Below are 20,967 nucleotides of genomic sequence, written 5' to 3' on the forward strand. Positions count from 1 at the left end.
AGCCCAAGAGTTGGCGGTCGGTGGTGATGACTAGCTGCCTTCCCTCTAGTCTTACACTGCTAAATTAGGGACGGCTAGCGCAGATAGACCACGTGTAGCTTTGCGCGAAATTCAAAAACAAACAAACAAAAGAAACATTAATATTCATCAACTTTGTATCGTGATGGTTTATAGCACATTTTGCCTTATCCAAGTAAAAAAAACTTGTGAATCCAAGGTCAAAAGTGTGCCGTTACATCTGTGTTCTATATGATCGATATAAAAAAACAAGTACTTTGAAAAATTAACATTAAAAAGATGAATTAATATACACCTTTGTAATTATTGTTAACTCAGCACAAGCCACCAAATTTTAAACCTAATTTGTCTGTTCTTTTACTATTATACGGTTAAATTTTGAACAAGAACTTGTGATTTGTGTTCACTGTCTCACAAACTAGAAACTTCAATAGGCAACTAACCATGACAACAGTCACATAGAAACAGACTTAAAGACTTTTCCATATCTCAAGGATAGGAGTCGCCTTGAAAATTTATTATTTATATTATTTATTTATTTATTATTTATATATTTATTATATCAAAACGTAGTTATTATCGTTGTTTCAGCGCGAAGCTGCACAATGGATATCTATTCACTGTGGAGAATCGAACCTTGGATTTTCGCGATATCTTTTATATCCCAACATAGTTAGGAAATAATGAGCTAGATCACGATGTTGGATTGTATTTTGAAGCTGGTATTGTACTGTTTCTGACAATTAACGCGAGTAACCTAGACCCTATCACGATACTGAGAGAGAACTCACATTGCTGATACCTATCATGAATTTCCATCAACTTTGCAACTGTAAAAGTTTGGAGCACTTTTTGCCACATCCAAGTTTTGAAAAAAGAACTTGCAAATGGAAGATCAAAAGTGTGCCGTTACATCTTTTAGCCTAACTATGTTAATCAATCTTTATAGGTTTGTTTGTTTGTTAAGCAAAAAGCCACACAAGGGACTCTTTATACTCTGCCCACCATGAGTAGCCAAACCCGATTTCTAGCATTATAAGAACGCAGACTTACATCAAAGTCACTGGGAGAAAGGGATCAGTTTTGAAGTTTTGAATGATAACTAAAACGACTTCTACTATTTTCGGTTTAGCCTGTTCCCACCTAGCAGGAATCCAATCAAAAATAAAATTACAAAATAAACACAATCTTCTGATAAGCCATCTTGTTCTATTTATATTAACATGTTTATATTTTGACGTAAGTGAATTTAAAGCTCGATGATACTATTACATTAAACTACTATTTTATTATTTCCAAGGCTGTTCATTTACAAAGTATAATTTGATAATGCTTATTCCCTTCATGAGTTTGTTTGCAAATATTTTATCCAATACATTTCAATTTAGTTCTTAAATCACGTGTCTTCATACATAGTTAAGCTACGTAGTTTCCATGTGTTACTGCCATCAATTGTGTAAGAAATTCTTGTAAACATAAGATGATTTTCAAAACTCGGGCTACGCAAATTTTCGAAATTCAGTGAAAAATGCTAATATCAAAATTCAGAAAAATTACCTTCAATTCATTGTTTAGTTACACTATTTTAAAGCTTTCCTTTTGTAATTAGACCTGATAAATATTACCTTTTGAAAAGTGCATACTTTACTTCGTAAATCTCACACCATGATTTTTTAATCACAAGATAACTTTAAGAACAGTTTATGTTTAAGTGTAAAGATAATTTTAATCTGAATTACTTGCTTAACAGTTGACAAACTTGCGAGCTACTTGATTACGATTGTTTCACACAGAAAACACCAACATCGGGTATATTAGCAGACAGGAACACAGCAAGAATTTTTTGAGGAGGGAGTTTATAAGAAAATAACTTAATATTTATATTATAAATTTAAAATACTTATAGTTTTAAACGGTATTATATAATACAATCTGAGATATGATTTTATTTTTGCCTTATTTTGTAAAATTATTTATAAAGTTATCTCAGTTTATTAATTTTACTATATAAAATGTGGTTTAGATATAGAGATACATAACGTATATCATATGGAAAATGTTAAGTATGATAATATTATATATAGGAGTTGAGAATAAGAGTTGTGTTTTACTAAATAAATGTTCATGATATAAGATGATACCAAAAATATTTAAATAATGATTACTCTCAGAGAACCTCTGTATATTTGACAAGAATACGACAGGATTTTTCTTTTTTTATTAAAAATTTGGCCATTGTTGAAAAAAATACATAACACATGAATTACTGAAAGTAAATTACAATGAACTGAACCCTTCTATATAGTTGTAGTAATATGTAAAACAAGAAGTCGTTATTGCTCTTTACACGTGTAAATTGGATTTGTGCATCAAACAAATACTTCTCACAGTACGTATTCCGTGTATATTACAATGATTATGAGCGAATAACAAAAATAACTGTATTTATCATTGTTTTAAAGTACTTTAGATTATAGATTCGCTTTCGGTTGTCATTATCTATCTTTTCCTAGTAATTTTTTTTGCAAGAATTTAAAAATTGTATGGATAAGGGGGGGTCGATCTCCTAAGCCCCCCTCCCCAAAGTCTTCCCATTCGTTGCGCGCATTTCAATAGCCTATGCTGAATAGTAAATAAGCGTACTGTTTCTTCGTTAGGGGTTTTTGGCTTGGTTTGGCTCAACCATGGGCTATTTTTACTCTGCCCACCACGGGTATTGAAACTAGATCTTTAGCGTCTTAAATCTGCAGGTCTAACGTTGATCCGCCAATAGATTCGCTAGGGAGAAAGTTGGAAGTTGTATGCATCATGTATCAGACTCCTGAATCGGCATTGCGGTCTGTTTCAGGATGTTAATGTAATGAACGCAATAATTGCTTCCTCCTTTTCTTTTAAAAATAAATAAATAAATCCCAGTTTATGTTGTTCCAGACGTTGAATTTTCGGTGCCATGTTGATATAACATGTTCAATTTTATAATACATTGGCTCTAACATTTACTAGAAGGCAGTTTTTGTGATCATATGGAGATTTTAAAAAATGTGAGAAAACGTTCACTTTTTAAGCAGACAAACTATATTTTCTCTATTTATTTTTAAGTGTATTTTAGGTTTTAAACACGTAGAGAGTTTTCGCGTATTGATGACTCTAATGCTTCACTGGCAGTTTCTGGAGTATTTGTGTAAAAAGATAGAATTTTATAAGATCAGTATTTCATGCATCACATTTTTTTTAATGTTTGAATGTTAATTTTTTATCTCGATGTTTGAATCATGATCACCTATTTCACAAACTTCTCAACATATCAGACCTAAACACTGTTTATTCTTTAAATACTTTTGTAATTTTGTTGTTAAAATAACAGTCAATATATCACTAGTTAACTAACCCTAATTTAATTGTAGTCATTTTTTTAAAATTTTGTGTGATCAATAAGTTTTAATTTAACATAAAAATGACCATTATTTTTTTATTTTTTTTAGTTTTAAGTAAATGCGATCATTTTAAGTTTCAACTTTATTAATAGAATTAGCGGTCAGCTCACAGTGTTTAGGAACTTCGCAAAGAGTGGCTCATCTAAAGAAATTTTATGTTCATGGGAGATTAAAAAAATAAGCTTTAGTAACTTAGTGTTTGTAGAATCTTTATTGGGTTATCATGTTTTATCTGCTGAAACAAAAATAGTTATAAGAGTTGATCTAACTTTTGTTTGGCCTACTCTCCTAGTTTAGACCAGTTTTGAAAAATACCAATCATTGTTGGTAACCTTGGGTGAAGCCAAAACGAAAGAAGAAAATGAAATCTTATACCAATAGTCAGATGAATTCTGGTTATGATGTTTTAATGTCGTTTTCTTATCACTGGATACCCGTCGATACTGCATGAATTGAGAGTACATGCAGTAACACTGTTACCAATGAATTATTCAGTACTATTAATTGGATATTATTATTATAAGCACCGAGTGTTGTTCTTGTCTTTACTAGTTTTTGATCACACACACACACACACGCATACCTATATATGTATATATTTGAGGGAAGGAAGTTACTGTACATTGTACATGTCAGTAAGCTAAAAGGTATAAGTTATAAAAACTTGAAAGTTTTAGAAACATCAGACGCCTAGGTATTTATGATAGCATCAAATGCAATCATACTTTCGTCTACGAAGTACAGTGTAAAAAAAGAAACAGTCATGTTGGTTCTATACAAGAAATGTTCTTCGAGGTTTTCAAACTAATTTCAGTTTGACTTCGTAAAGCCTTCGAGGAAAATTTTTTAACAATTTTTAACTCTTTGAGCTTAGAGTTTAAGCTGAGGATAAATACAAAGCTGCAATTTTATAATTTAGGCGCTAAGGATAAACTTAAAGTTCTAGACTTAAAGGATAGTTTCAAGTTCTAACTTTTGAACTTAGAGTTGGAGGACAAATTTAAAGTTCCAGCTTTAGAACTTAAACACTGAGGATAAACTTAAAGTTATAGTTTCAGAACATAGACTCGGATCAATAAAATGCTCATAATATTTCACGCACAGTTCAATTTTATGTGTACGATATATTTACAAAAATTATTTAACTATTGAAACATTGTTTAGAAAAAAAAGAATGATATAAACGGGATTGAATCATCGACCTCCAGCAAACGAAGTGTGTACTGTGAAATATGAGCCAAACCTCCAAGTTTATTTGTTTGTTTTTTCACATATGCAGCATTATTAAGTGTAATAATGTATGTATGAGAAGAGTATATGTTTTATATTGAAAAATCCTTTAAATAATGTTGTTATTGTATTATGTAGTTGGGCATGAATGAAACACTAATCTACTAAGCAGAACATGAAGTTGTTGTATTAAAATTTGAAGTAAAAAAGTATAAAAGCATCCCTGTACACAACTTGTTTTTTTTTTTTGTATAAACACCTTGACTTTATGGATAATCGCCATCCTTGTCTAAGACACTGAGATTATTTTCTTGGTCGAACTTTTGATAATGCTACTTTATAAAGTAGTGAATTTTTAGAATTATGATATTAAAAATAGTAAAAATCAACTGTTTATTTTATCGCTGTTTCACTTATTTCTCTTTTCCTATTCTTCCCTAAAATATTAAAAATCATCGGCTCCACTACCAACAATACCTTTAGGCCTAGTTGTTGATTTTTATGCGTCTGTATTGGGATAGTTGAAAACGTATAATAGTTACAAAATGGCGAATTTTTAAAATTATGGTATTGAGAAGTCTAAAAATAAATTGTCATCATGTTTTTTTTTTTTTGTAAATTGTCTTATATGTCTAAATCACGTTTGTATATCATCTGAAACCTTTAATTATTTTCTTGTGCACAATGTGTTAGCTATAGAGCATCGAAAATGAATGAAATTGTGGTAATGACTGCGTGTACGAAGCGTATTTAAACTTTGGGCCTAATTGTCAATCTTAGACGATTGTTGGAACTTGTAATGAGGTGTAATAGTATTGAGTTATTTATAAGCCAGGAAAGGTAAATAATTAATTCATTGTGTTTCCTTGCGTCTTTCTTTATGTTACTGAAGTAATTTTGTTTGAAGTTAATATTTATAAACCTCGTTGTTTGGCACTCGTATCGAACAATTCATGTTAAACGCCGTTCATACTCATACAAAAGAAAAACCGCCATTGTACAATTAGATAGGAGTTCCCATGTGAGTTAGCACGCATACACGCACAGACTGAATGACAGACGATATTCTCTTAATTATGTAGATTTGATAACATATGGTACACAATCTTGTTTTAACTAATGTTCCACTGTTTGTCAAGAGATAGCTTTCTCGACTCTGTTTGTCTGATACGTACGCAAATTTCTATCAAAAAAGATGTTTCGAGTGTAGATTATATTAAAAAGCCTAAAATATATAAAAATTGTAATCAAAAATGAAATGAACATACAAAACCCGACTAACATACATCTGTTAAAACTTGTGTTCCATTGAAGCAGTGACGTTTCGTAATTTAGTATTGTAGGGAAATAAGTGTCTATTATCGTGAAAGTCTTGCAAAATCATTATATAGTTATATACTACTATTCAATAAAAGCAGGTTTACACTTTTTATAAGTACAAAATTATTTGTGTGTATATACACACCTATGTATTTATGGATATTGTGTTTCATAAACTAAAATAGCTTTGACTTATTTGTTAAAACAGCTTTAACTGTATTTCAACGTTTCCTAGTCTGTGAAAGTTCCTAGCCGGCTCGACAAGATCGACGTATCTTTCGAAAGAATTATGCGGTGGGCTGGTGAAAATAATGCAGCGATGAAGCTGTGAAAGGCCTGTGACTCTGAAGTGATGGTGTCTGACTACATTTAATATCAAAATTGTAGAAATGTTTGAAGTAAGTTCAAACAAAACTCGACCGGTTGTTTTTCTCACACTTGCGGCACAAAAATCAATAGAGGATGCTGGCAACCAAAATACATCCTTCATCAATTAAAACCGAAAAATATTCAATGGTATATAAATGACAGTCTATTTTAACTATTGGTGTAGTCATGTACCTAGTACTGTCATCAAAATCTACAATCAAGATTCTGCCATGAACACATTTTCGATCGCAACACGTTGATGTAATTTAAATGTCTTTGCTCACTGAAAACTCACTCCTAGACCCCATCATACCTGGGTTGTTTTCAGGGCGCGTTTTACTCCTCGGTACCTCTTAATAAGGGAGCTATGCCATATGAATAAAGACCCCTCCGGGCCCCACCGAGTCCTCATGCTAAGTTTGGTCCTAGCTCTAAATCTGTGGGAGGAATTCGTGGACAAACCAACAAATATACAACGTGAATTTATATAGAATAAACAAGACGAACAAAAATAGTTAAAACCAGACTTACTAGATTAATGTCACTTTCATTATTACTAACTTGGAAATTACGTTTACTGAATTTGTACGTATGGAACATTAATTTTTTGTTTTTTATTCACTTGGTTTACAGCACTGTTAGCACGTTCTTTTGCATGTAAAAGCCAGAAGTAATGGTGAAGCATCGTACTTGTGCAATATGTCTGTCATGTCGCTACCTAACGTATCAGGTCTTGCTATACGTAGCCTTGATGTGATTTGCATAAGCAGTGATATCATCTTATTTTACACGTTTCTACAATGGACTGAGAGGATACTGAAATATCTAAAAACGCAACGAGTCATCGTTCTATTCGTATTAGCGAGATACAAAACGGAGAAATCAGTAAAGTACACCGTAAAACCTTGATAGCCGCTAGCGAACAAAAAACTACATGTGATTAGCTAACCATTTAATGTAGATAGTGAAATCACAACAAAGTCAAGGGCTTCATCTGTATGGCTGATAACGACGCTAGTTTCCAAGTAGGGCGGACTCTTAACAGTGCTCTCTGCCTTTTGAACTCTCTAATCACGCTCCCTGGTATCGATGCTTTTTCTGTTTCACTCCCCCTATCTTATCAATTGGTCCGCTGTCACGGCTGCTTAGCGGACTCTGGACATCCCGGGTGGTATAAAAGGACGAGGAGAGGATGGCACACACATAACTGAGATAAACAAGGTCAATTAAGCCGCTATTCATATTGCGGCCATGAAGACCCTACTTTTGGCTATTGCCTTCGTGGCAAGTGCAGTTGCAGGTAAGTTAATAATATCTTTATTACAAGAATAGCAACAAAACCTCAAAGAACTACAATTATACAATCTTGCGTTGGATATCTACTTAAATCATAGCATAAAATTAGATGCAGCCGCAATTCTTATAAATAGATAAAAAAGAACAGTTTCTTGGGTAAGAGGAAAAGTTTGACAATTCCTTATAAGTAAACATACGAACTTGTAAAGTTTCCCGTTACTTTAAATGGGGGGTTCTGTTCACTTGAGCTTTCAATCATCATAACATGTTGTTCTGACATGCTTAACTAATAACAAAGTTTTTATTTTAATGTATTGTTAATACAAACAAAATTTAGTTTTCATCAGATAAAAAATAGATAATTTCGTGTATAATATGTATTGATATAGGTTATATAGAATTATCGTGTATAATATGTCCTGATATAATTTATAGAGAATTATCGTGTATAATATGTCCTGATATATGTTATAGAGAATTGTCGTGTATGATATGTCCTATATAATTTATAGAGAATTATCGTGTATGATATGTCCTGATATATGTTATAGAGAATTATCGTGTATGATATGTCCTGATATATGTTATAGAGAATTATCGTGTATGATATGTCCTGATATATGTTATAGAGAATTATCGTGTATAATATGTCCTGGTATCGGTTATAAAGAATTATCGTGTATAATATGTCCTGATATAGGTTATAAAGAATTATCGTGTATAATATGTTCTGATATAGGTTTTAGAGAACTGTCGTGTATAATATGTCCTGATATAAGTTTTAGAGAACTGTCGTGTATAATATGTCCTGATATAAGTTTTAGAGAACTGTCGTGTATAATATGTCCTGATATCGGTTATAGAGAATTATCGTGTAATATCATATAATATATAGTAATAATTTATTTGTATAATGTATTTATAATTTCATAGCAGATTAACGTATCACGGAGTCCTCATTTTAGAGTTGAGAATATAGTATATTTCTTATGTGTATTATAGATATTGGGCAAGCCTCGCGTTGAACGTACGGTTTTAACGTACAGAAAGAGTTTTATTTACTTTAATTAATGCACGTATACTTTTTCCTTACAGCTACAGTCTTGTAAGACTTATGATACTTACTATACCTCTTCTATAGTAATCATATTTTATTATTCGCTCAGTGTTAAGCTAATTTGTTAAACATTAAGTCACGTTTATTTCGTAAAAGTAACTTAATTAATAATATTAACGTACTTTAATATGTATATTACCTTTTGGCCTCGGTAATTTGATACTAATAGTATAAAAAATCATTAACTATCATAACTCAATCTTCTATATTAAGTTCACTGACCGAAGCTTCTGATAAGTGAGTTCGTTCTCCCTTTCTGTTTCTTTATTTATTTGTGACTCGGAAAACGATGAAATCATATTTCGCACAGTTGTTTTGACATCGTTGATTAAAACCCGTTGATTCATATAGAAAGATGACTGATACAACACTCGTCCCGGTTGAAAATGTAGCTACCACTGAGCTGCATGTTTCACTGAACTGTTAACCCTTTGACTAGGAAGATTTCGACACATCTTTATTTGTTAAGCTTTTATAGCGTAAACAAATTTCTGGAATCTTTTGAAACCTAATGACATTGTATGTGAAACATAACACGAAATTTCATAACCAAAAAAATATTCCTGATGACTGATGATAATATAACTTGTATTCTTAAAATTATACTAAATAATTTATTTATACTTAAATGCATAGTAAGCAAAACATCTGTAATATAAAAGTAATGTGGATGAGTAGAATCTTCAAGTAAAGAAGGTTTCAACTTTTCTAATAATCTGGAAGACTATTCTTTCTATTAAAGGTTATTGGAGAATGTTTTAACCTTCGAAAATCAGTAATCTTATGCGATCTTTGGAAAAATATATATTTAAGACAGTTTCTGCTTTCAAAAATGAGTCAATGTACATGTTATTTTTTCCACAGTAGATGGCTAACCCTATTTTTACAAAGTATTATTGTGAATTTGAAATTTGTTATTTCTAATTATATTATATAATGGGTTTTGTGCTTCTTCTGGTTTTCTTATCAATAACGTTTACTTCTTTTAGTTCCCTTGGATTTTACCAGTGGACAATGTGCTAGGCACTGTACGGGTAAGTACTTAACTTCTACCATATCCTTAACACGGATGAGCTAATCTGTATTTTAAAAATAATTATTGATTTCACAAAAAGTATTACATTCGTCTGGTAATATTGATCACTAAGAAAACATAGGTGTAAGTACAACTATCGTATTAATAAAAAAATACATTAATTAATAAATCAAATTTTTTATATACCATTTTCATAACTCATTGTTTAATTGTATTTATCTACCTGTTTGATCACAGAGAGCAGCAAGTTCAAGTATGACCTAGGCAAAATTTACACCTACGACTACGAAGCCCTCACGGTAACGACTTTACAAGGAACGTTTAGCGAAGACTCCCAACTGTATATTAAGGCCCAGGTTGAGATCGAAGCTTTAACCAAGTGTGACCTATCCCTTCAAGTAAGACACGAATTACCTGTAACATCTGTTTTTGGTTATTAACGTGTCTCATTTAGGATTGAAATTCACTCATTTTTTATCCATATTTTTATAATATTAGTGTATTTGTTATCACTTGATGAGCTCCTGTTTTTCGCCACTCAATGGCTCAGCGGTATATCTGAAGGCTTATGAGATTAACAATCGTGTTTTGATACCCGTAGTGGGCAGAGCATTGTGCAGCTTTGTGATTAACAACCGCATCTCCCTGTTTTCTATTGTAGAGTATCTTATATTAGAAACAGAAACCTTTTTTTTTTACGTTTTTCTATCCTTTCAATACTAATCATATTTGAATATCACAATTTTCGGCTTTATTGTTTTTACAGTGAGCGATATAGATTTCAGATTTACTACATATTGATAACACCTTGAGCTATTTACAACCAAACTTCGTCCGAAACTTTATTATTGATGTCAAAAGCTGAAATTTAAGAATATAATAGGCTTGGCAATTTTAAATATTTTTACAATTTAAGAAAACACGTGCTCCTAGATTACAGTTTAGGTAACGCTTCATTTGATTTGGAAATAAACTATATATATGGGAAATAAATAATAACCGTTTTCAATCATCCTAACTTTTAAACTTGTCGATCGCATTAGCAGTGCCCCCCCCCCCCAGTGGGACAACAGTAAGTCTACCGATTTACAACACTAAAATCAGGGGTTCGATTCCCCTCGGTAAACACAGCAGATAGCCTAAAGTGACTTTGGTATGAGAAAACACATACTCTTTCATCAGCAGTTGTTGTTGTTTTTTTCTATGTCACATAACTGTTTAAACTTGTCGCTATAGATAAACATTCCTTCCATACCAGTGGCATCCTTAGGCTTGTTTGCTATTAAGCAGAAAGTTACACAATGAGTTATCTGTATTGTGCGCACCATCGGTATGAAAACTTCATTTTTAACATTATAAACCCTCACACTTACCGCTGCGCCACCTGGGTGGATGGGTGGTGAGGGCACATTCTTAATAAGAGTAATTGCGTTTAGCAAGTAAAATTTTGCAGAAAAGCCTCCGACAGAAACGGAGATTGATCCCCATATATGTTTAAAGTTAAGTTATAACCTGGCTCCCACGTGTACAATACCGAAAAGTAATTTTGATATGCATTACCTGAGGTATTTTTTTAAACACAATTTGTGGTAACAATTAAATTTATGGTGCAATACAAATCCACTGTATATTGGAGTAACCATATGTTAACCTCAGCTGCCAGCTGATCTGGAGTGTCAGAACAAGTAGCGCAGAAGGAATTTTTGTTATCTAAATTGACAGTAACCATCAATTTTGTCCTCGTTATCTGCTTCAAAACAAAATACTTGTCATCTTCGGAACCATACACCATTATCTCTGAGAAACAAAGCTCAGTCCATCGTTCGATTCGATCCCTATCGGAATCACGCACTGTTCACAAGTGCTTACGAAAAATATCGCTAAACTCGTTTCATATTTGGCAACATTTGATTGGTCACCTGAGTGATAGTTTTACAATCGTGATTTGAATCTCTGAACTTGGAACATTCTTAACAACGTTATCTAGGGCTTTTAGTTGAGCTAGCGATACTTTGGACTAGATTAGCCACATTCTCACAACAATACAAGTTTTGCGAAATCTCAAATCCTTGAAGATACCTCTTATCAATATTTGAAAACCTAAGACCAGTTATCTTAGCCCAGCTGTAGAGGGCGTTACACTTCAAAAACTTTTCCGTCCTTTCTTCACTGCAAATAATATAAAACTAGTATTCGTCAAAAATTATAAGTAATTTTAAGAGAACAATCGAAAATTTTTAAATCTTTTTTATATTTTCTTAAAAAATAGTTTTATAGAATACATAATTATTAGATCTCCACGACGAACATAATACAGATAGCGCATTATGTAACTTTGAATTAAAACAAACAATTTTTCTAAAACAACTAATCATGTCCTGATTATTTACATTGCAAATTAATGTATGTCAAGCCATTAGAACAAATTAGCATCACAAAGGTTGATAAGGTTATTTAATTAGTAGAGACAAATATCATTAAGATAAAAACTGTTTATCTGTTGAGATTATAGCTTTGTCTTTTGATCAATTTTTTATCAGCTCCGACGGGTTAGCTTGGAACAGACCGATCCCAAAAATCCAGCATACCGCCGAGTCGCACCTGAAACTGCCAAGTTCAGAAGAGATCTAGAACAAAATACTCTGCGTTTTTCATTCCAAGATGGCCGCATAGATACCCTCTGCCCAACTGAGAATGAGCCTGCGTGGGTGCTTAACATCAAGAGAGGGGTGCTCTCTATGATCCAGAATTCTATGAATGATCTCTACACCAATGAGAACACCACAGAGGTAGAGTATTTAATGATCTTTTGGACCGAAGTTCTGTATGATAAATATTTAATGATCTTCTGCACCGAAGTTCTGTATAATAAGTATCTAATGATCTTCTGCACCGAAGTTCTGTATAATAAGTATCTAATGATCTTCTTATACTGAACATTAATAAATTGGGGCCCTGACATGTCCTGGCCTGGTTAGAGTACTCGATTTACAATCTGCAGGCCGTGGCTTCGAATCTCGTCACTAAACATGTTTAACCTTTCAGTTGTAGGGCGTTGTAATATGACTGTCGTTCCCACTATTCGTTGGTAAAGTGTAGCCCAAGAGTTGGCGGTGGGTGGTTTTTGACTAACTGCTTTTCCTTCTAATCTATTACTTATAAATTAGGGCCGGCTAGCATAAATAGCCCTCTAGTAGCTTTGCGTAAAATTCCACAAAACACAATACTAAGTTGGCGATTTTTTGACATGATTTTATATGGTGTTGAGATCTTGGATAATGAAAACAACAGAATTTTATAGCTTTTTACATTCTTATTGCATCTATATTTATACTAAATACCAATGTTCATAAAAGAAGGAAACAAATTATTTACTCTGTCTTTCAGAGATTTCTACTTTTAGGCCCAAAAATTGTTTTATTCTATGAAGTAAAAACTTTGTATTAAAATGTCAGGGAGAACTTTTGCTTAATTTTGTGAATTATCTTTTTTCACATTTTCTGCAGTGTAAGGCTTAATCTCTTTGTCAAAATTACAATAACGTATATTACTGACGACGTATATATCTCTCTGTAAAAAGAAAGTTTAGAAATAATAATCCATTTTAAGTACATTACCTTTTACTTTAATCATTTTTAGGTAGTGAAATAAAGAACATATTTAGATTTACTCGATGATAATCATTCTCTTAATTTGGATTTGTTTCTCAAAACATATCACAGATAATTATAAGTTAAACTGAAAAAGAATTAGGGTGGCCTTTTAAAAATATTGATCGTACGAAAGGGGTTTTTTAAATAGCTGAAATTTTTACTGGAGTAATCTATGATTGTTTATTTAAGGGTGAAAAACTTATACTAAAACACATTATAAAAGAAAGAAAGAAAAATAAACACATTTTGGTTTTCTGGTATAGACCGATGTGGCAGGAAAGTGCAGTGTGGAATATATGTTTACCGGCCGTGGATGGTCGACAGTCAACGTAAAGAAATACAAGAACTTGGCTACTTGTAGTAGCCGTGGAAACAGTGAGAGCACGGTGCAGACCACTCCTTTCAGTGCAGATATGGTATGTTTTCCCAGATTCTCTCGTTATAAATGTTTCTATTTAAAGCAATTGATGGATTTATAGTATCATAAACCATACCTGGTTCTAGCGATGAAGGAAAACAAACGTGTAGTATTGTTTTTGAGTAATGTATTATATAACAGAAAATACTTATCTACATGTATATTACATGTTGTTAGAGTATATAAAATACAATACAAAATGTAAAAGTATATGAAAGACAAACATGTTGTTGAAGTATATTATATATATAATATATTGTATGTCCTTTTCTCCTGTAACCGAATTTTTATACCAATATTTATTAAGAGTAAACTTCATTTGGAAAAACTTTACAAGTCCATAGGAAGCATTAAATTTACAGCTATAGCTAAATGTGAATCTTACCATAATGATAGTGAACAGTGATAAGTATATACATATGTATATATATATTGAATATAGCCAGGAAAATCGCTTCCTTTACTGAGAGGTACTCAGGAATGTGAACAATCCTTCCGTAACAATAGAGTGGACTCTGTGAAATGCACAGAGGCACACGTCTTCAAGCCTTTCTCCCGCCATGAAAAAGATGCTGTTACAAAATCCGTCCAGAAACTTACCTTCAACACAGAACGCCAGGGGTCCTTCACTGGCAATGGTAACATTTATATCTGACTCGTAAATTAATATATTAAACAACACAAATACCATACAGATATGTTTGAGGTTTAATTTTGCAGTCCAAATACTAGATTTTTCGATAACTACTCGCATTTTAAGTATTATTTTACTCAACCTTTTAAAACGAAACTTTTCACTTTAGTAGAAACTTTAAGTAGAAACATATATTTACTAAATTTTTGGCCATCACAAATCGGATCTAAAATTATTATTTTTGTATCTGCATTTCATGTAATTTACAATGTCTCATACACACACATATTTATATATATATTGTCGACCAGTGAGACGGCCATAAGTCTTCGGATTTACAACGCTAAAATCAAAGGTTCGATTCCTTTCGGTGGACACAGCAAATGGCTAATGTGACTTTGCTACAACAACACTAACACGCATTTAAATATTTAGAGCCTTTGTTAACTATATCATAGCAGATTGTAATTAATTTTATTGGACAAGAAAACTAAACAGTGTTATAAGTCTTATTTATCAGTAGTTATATAGAAATAACACTTAACCATTGGATTGTGATGTCCGGCAAGTCTGATCAACTTTATTCTTGTATATTTCTCAGACTACCGACCTACCCGTCATGACCTGTTATTCGACCACAGCTACACTGAGCCAACAAATCAGTTGAAAGAACGAGAAGCAGAACAAGTAATGGTAGAACTCTGTGAGGCAGCTACCAACGACATTCGTCCATCTGTTCCCGCCAAATTCTCTCGCTTGGTGTACAAACTCCGAGAACTTGATTACCAAACTCTTTATTCCATCTATAAGCGTGCTGACAGTATTTGTCGTGGGAACAAGAATGCAAGGTAACTTTTAAACATATTATTGGGCACAATGTCAATGAATGAAAAACAAATAAATTCGTTAAGGTATTCGTATGGTCAATAAACCATTGCTGAAATGTTAACAAAAGTTGCTAAACTAACTTTTTGTAGTGGTTGAGGTCCCGGTCAGGTAGTGACATAATAAGCACCGAGGATGGGCAAATCCCCAAGCAAGAAGTAGCTAAACACCACACTGAGAATATGGTAAACACATCAATTCTCAAGAACACCAATGTTGTAAATTAATTGGCGCTCAAATGAGACATGATCTATCGATAAAATATCCAATAAAAAGCAACTGTTTGGTCAATGACAAATATGTAGTGATTCAAAAATGTGATACGAATACCAAACTAATGCAACCTCGTTAGCAAGAATCAAAATGGTGAAACATTTAATGTTGTTTAAATAAATATTAAATAGTTTCTGTTCTAACATTTTTGTCTCGTAAATTGAAAAACTTGCTAATAACTTTGAATATGACATTTAGTTTGTTTCGTTTACGGGGGGAACTAACTTGAAACAAGGTTCATATTGTTAACAAACATTAAAATTACGTGTCATGAGATATCCATGGTTATTGGTTTCAAGATACAAAAACGTTTGTGTTTAGTGTAATGGAATCCATTTTGTAAGAAAGGTATTTTATAATAACCATATACAGCCCTAAACGTGAATAACAATGATATTTTACTGTATTATGAAAATTAAGTAGTGTACTTACTAGAAATAAATCTCGAATTTCTTGATCACCTGAAATTATTTCGTGTATTTTTTTTTACACAAATATTTATGATTTATCATTAGGCAGTTCGTTGTTGACGCTATCCCCGCGGTCGGTTCCACAGCATCAATTCGTTTGATCAAAGAACTCGTCACTAAGAAGGAGATTTCCGACTCCGAAGCTAATATGTGGCTATCTTCACTGACATTTGTACCAAAACCAACAGCAGAAATGATTGGAGAGCTCGTTGTAAGTTTCCCTTTTACACAACAACGAGAAAGTTAGATACAATATTTCATGTTTTTTTGTTTTTCCCGAGTGATAATTCCATCTTCCAATGACCTTTCGTATCTAAAGTCGCAAATAATGGACATAACTTAGTTGTTGTTTTTTTCGTTTGGCGCAGAGTAGATATTTATACTTACGACCTAAATCATTATTAAGACGCCGACGTTAGAGTCATGTCAGTTTTATATACAAATTGTACGACAAAATCATTATTAAGACGCCGACGTTAAAGTCATATCAGTTTTATATACAAATTGTACGACAAAATCATTATTAAGACGCCGACGTTAGAGTCATGTCAGTTTTATATACAAATTGTACGACAAAATCATTATTAAGACGCCGACGTTAAAGTCATGTCAGTTTTATATACAAATTGTACGACAAAATCATTATTAAGACGCCAACGTTAAAGTCATGTCAGTTTTATATACAAACTGTTAAAATCAGCAAACTAAATAGTAGTTATTACCATATAAAAGATAACACAAGCACTACCTAATAGTTGTTTCCCTTGCTCTTTTAGCATATAATGGATGGAAGTTATGGCCAAGCCATCCTGGGTGTTTCTTCTCTCGCTCACACTTTCTGTCGATCTCATGAAGACTGTGGCAGTGTGCCAGAAATGAAGCGCTTGGTGCGACGTCTAGTTGCCAATCTTGGAAATAAATGCCTTGCTCAAGATTCCAAAACGGTATGTTTAATTTTCATACAGACAGTGGTCAATACAGTATCATGATTTAGTATACAATTGAGAGCATCGAAACTGAATATATTTATCATTATGACTCTCACGCTTCAGAAAGAAAATGGCTAGATTTTAAATAATATATTTCTGAATAGTACAAACAAGTGTTTCATTGCTGGGAACAGAATAGCTCACGAGCTTCGCGTTTTGGACTCGTGGTCGGATGGTTGCGAGTTCGAGGCTGGCCGTGTCCTTGAATCAGACACTTTTCCTCACTTGTTTAAGTCAACCCACCTGTATAATGGATACCAGCTGTTATCTGGAGATTATCCTGCGATGGACTGGCACCCCGTTCAGGGGGAATGGGTCACCATTCTTATCCGCTTGTGCCATTTGGAACCGGGGTTCGAAATCACCGGCTCTATGGGCCTTGTAAAGATACGGCAAAGACTTAACTATACTATTTAACAAACAGAATAAAGTGAATTCTAGTCATTTTATTTGCTGATACATCGGTCCAAGTTGCTAAATATTTAAATGTTATTGAGTGCAGGTCCTGCTGTCCCTGAAAGCTATCGGAAATATTGGAGTGGATGAAGATGTGGTGGATATCCTTCATGACTGCTACTCTAATCCTCAACTGGACATTGAAACCAGACTTACTGCCATCCAGGCTTTCCGCCGTTTCTCGTGTAGCATCTCGGTAAGTTGTTACACTAGGGGTTTGTATGTTGTATATATATTTATTACTAGTGTTCCTGTACTACCTATTTCATTTCAGAGAAAACAGCCTTTATAATGATTCGAAAACTAAAAGATTATAACTTACATTGGAACTAGCATGCCTATTTTTATGTGTTTTTAATTTCAAAATCATCAGGTGTTTTGGAAACGTTTTATTAATAGCTTGACTTTATACGTCTACAAAAAATGTACAGAATTTATGCAAGCCACAAATTTTGAAAACCATATCAAAACACAGGGATAAATGAAGAAGGCAAAAATAACCAATAAACAAGTCTTAAATGCTCTCTTTTGTTCAATCTGAACTTATAAGAAAATATGTATTTTATTTTAAGACTTCAGAGTTGGTTTAACGTTTCTCTTTTAGCGAGAAAACCTTCTGAAAGTTTACACCAACTACAATGAAAATACTGAGCTTCGTATCGCTGCTTATATGAATGTCATGCGCTGTCCCAACTTACACGTCATCAACATCATTAAGGAGACGCTGGAGAAAGAAGTGGTTAACCAAGGTGAGTCCATTAAGTGATACAAACTAAAATATTAGGGATTTCCCCAAATAGTTATATGACTATTTTGACATTTATTAATGGTCATTTAGATGTATACTTAATATATGTTTTGTGTGTATTTTTTATAATGACCGAGGCTTGTGTTCACTTTGGTATTCTTTGAACATTCTAGTCGGTTCTTTCGTTTGGACACATCTGACCAGCATTCAAGAAACCTCCAACCCCATCAAACAGGACATCAAAGATATCCTCTTTAATGTTTACCTTATGAACAAATTCAACACAGATATCCGTAAATTCTCTCGCTACTTCGAGGGCTCTTTCTTCATGGATTCTATTAACAGTGGGGTTCACGTAGATGGTGACGTCATCTTCACCCCAGAGTCATACCTCCCCCGTTCAGGAATGTTGAACTTGACTGTTGACTTGTTTGGAAACAGCTTGAATCTCTTTGAGGTAACGCCAACATACCTAACTACCATAAAGATTTAATAATTTCAACCCAATATAATTTACTTTTTAACTTCAACCAAGTATAATTCATATAATAACTTTTATTTTTACCCATGCCATTGTTTGCGAATATAAAAAGTTGTTTAAGTACTTATAGAAAGCCAATGGTATCAAATGAAAGCCGATTGTGTGTGTGTGTACGTCATAATCAAATCGAGCGTCAATTTAAATAAAATATTATTTAACAACTTCTGTAAGGCTGAGTGTGACATAACTGTTAGCATGCCAAACAATGAATTTGTGGGTTCCTATTGGTGCAAAATCGGACTCTGCACTATTCGATTACAGTAGCCTAAGAGTAGACGGCGGGTGGTGTTGACTAACTGCCTTTACTTCAGTCTATGGACAACTGATGTAGATAATTGTTTTGTAGCTTTGTACGAATGTCCGAAACAAAGAAACCAAATAACGTCTGAACATAAACATTAAATGTATATACGAATAACTTCATTTTTAGTACAAGTAACTTAATGATCCTTACTTTACGTGAAGTAATGTCGACCTTTTTCAGTATTTTATGACGTAAAATGTTTAATTCACTATAATGTTTATTCTTTAAAATTCATCAAATGTTTCTTAAATAACAACCTTATTTTTCTTTAATTTGACCACATATTCCTTCTTACAATTTCAGATTGGTGGCCGCATGCAAGGTATGGAAGAATTGGTTGAACGATTCTTTGGCCCTGAGGGTTACTTCCCCCAGAAAACTGTGGACAAGATGCTGAAGAAAATCCGAGAAAAGAGGTCCATCAAAGACAACAAGATCGATGAACTGGAAGCTGTGGTAAGATTTATGATAGCTTATATATGTATAATGTACTGCTGTTGTTTTTGTAGAAATGACATGTATGTCATATACGGTAATTTTGAAACGACCTCATAAAGTATGTTGAATGTGTCGATAAAAACTCAGAGTGAGAATCTATTGAATTTATTTATACTAATCTGGATCTGAAACAACTTTAAATTGAAGCAATTATCATTATGGTGTGAAATATGAAGTTATGCTCGAAACTGTACACATGAAACAGTATTATGTCTAACTCCACAGAGCTACATAAATATGTATAATTTTGTTTAGGTTCTCTAACTTGATATAATTTCTTAAATAAAACTGAAAATTTGATAGCAACGATAGACCAATAGAAACTGATTTATGATTTTATAATTATTCTTTATACTAAACAATACCATGAATTTTAACCTTCCGAACCACAGTTTGAAGTTCTCTGTGATGGAAATGCGTAAAGAGATTGAACACTTATTGCTTCACTTTACAGAATGGAAACTGAGTGTTCTTGCAAAAAACAAAGTGCAAAATCATTTGCTGTTTATTTTTCTTCAGTACAATGCCAATTCACAATTTCCCAAAGACGTTTCTGGCTCTATCTACATGAAAATGTTTGGAAACGAGCTGTTTTATTCTCGTTTGGAAGAACTAGGAACTGCATCCCAAACAGAGAGTCTACTGGACATGGTTATGAAGCTTGCCAAAGAGCAAGACGTCGAGTTTACCAAGAGCTTCATGTTCTTAGACACAACTTACACCATCCCAACCAGCAGTGGTCTACCTCTTCGGTTGGCTGTCAACGGAACTGCCACAGTTGGACTCAAAATGGGTGGCAGGTTTGATGTCCGTTCGTTTAGGCTTGTGGACGTACGCGGTCATCTTCAGCCAAGGTACGCTTGATTTTAAGAATGGTCAGAAAGTATAGTGTGATGTAGCCAGTAACTTTCTATTTTATATTGACCCATAATTAATGCTAATCAGGCTTGAAGGTTAAAACTATTTTTTTTATTGGGGTTACATTTTAACTCAGTCTCTTACCTGTAAGTATGAAACTATGTGAAGAAGGATGTTCTCAGACTTGCGGATTAAAAATGAACCTCTTTGAATGCTTGACCTTAAAACAAACGATAGGTTTTTACTCTAGCGGAATCATTGGAAAATACAATTTCAAAAAACAGTTTATTTTCTTAGGTTAACCAATAATATTAATTTTAATCCTCGGATGTTCGTTCTTAAGTTCACTGTGATAAAACATATAAAGGAAATGAACATTTAATGATTTGCTTATTATGAACACGAGACACACAACTGTTT

The 20,967-nt window shown here is 33.1% G+C and overlaps 1 protein-coding gene across 1 annotated transcript in view; it reads left to right on the forward strand.

The window, feature by feature from the left end:
- The first annotated feature begins 7,535 nt into the window (after positions 1 to 7,535).
- LOC106463124 (apolipophorins-like) overlaps positions 7,536 to 20,967 on the forward strand; it is a 31,290-nt gene continuing 17,858 nt past the window's right edge. The window contains exons 1-14 of the mRNA XM_022390551.1: positions 7,536 to 7,671; positions 9,774 to 9,818; positions 10,058 to 10,218; positions 12,361 to 12,609; positions 13,737 to 13,889; positions 14,334 to 14,529; positions 15,127 to 15,373; positions 16,199 to 16,364; positions 16,930 to 17,097; positions 17,645 to 17,794; positions 18,203 to 18,347; positions 18,520 to 18,803; positions 19,495 to 19,647; positions 20,209 to 20,543. Of these exons, the coding sequence (XP_022246259.1) occupies positions 7,623 to 7,671; positions 9,774 to 9,818; positions 10,058 to 10,218; positions 12,361 to 12,609; positions 13,737 to 13,889; positions 14,334 to 14,529; positions 15,127 to 15,373; positions 16,199 to 16,364; positions 16,930 to 17,097; positions 17,645 to 17,794; positions 18,203 to 18,347; positions 18,520 to 18,803; positions 19,495 to 19,647; positions 20,209 to 20,543 (2,501 nt within the window). The 5' untranslated portion in view covers positions 7,536 to 7,622. The remainder of the gene's footprint in view (positions 7,672 to 9,773; positions 9,819 to 10,057; positions 10,219 to 12,360; positions 12,610 to 13,736; positions 13,890 to 14,333; positions 14,530 to 15,126; positions 15,374 to 16,198; positions 16,365 to 16,929; positions 17,098 to 17,644; positions 17,795 to 18,202; positions 18,348 to 18,519; positions 18,804 to 19,494; positions 19,648 to 20,208; positions 20,544 to 20,967) is intronic.

Source organism: Limulus polyphemus, unplaced genomic scaffold (genome assembly GCF_000517525.1).
Source record: "Limulus polyphemus unplaced genomic scaffold, Limulus_polyphemus-2.1.2 Scaffold1330, whole genome shotgun sequence".
Classification (NCBI taxonomy): domain Eukaryota; kingdom Metazoa; phylum Arthropoda; class Merostomata; order Xiphosura; family Limulidae; genus Limulus; species Limulus polyphemus.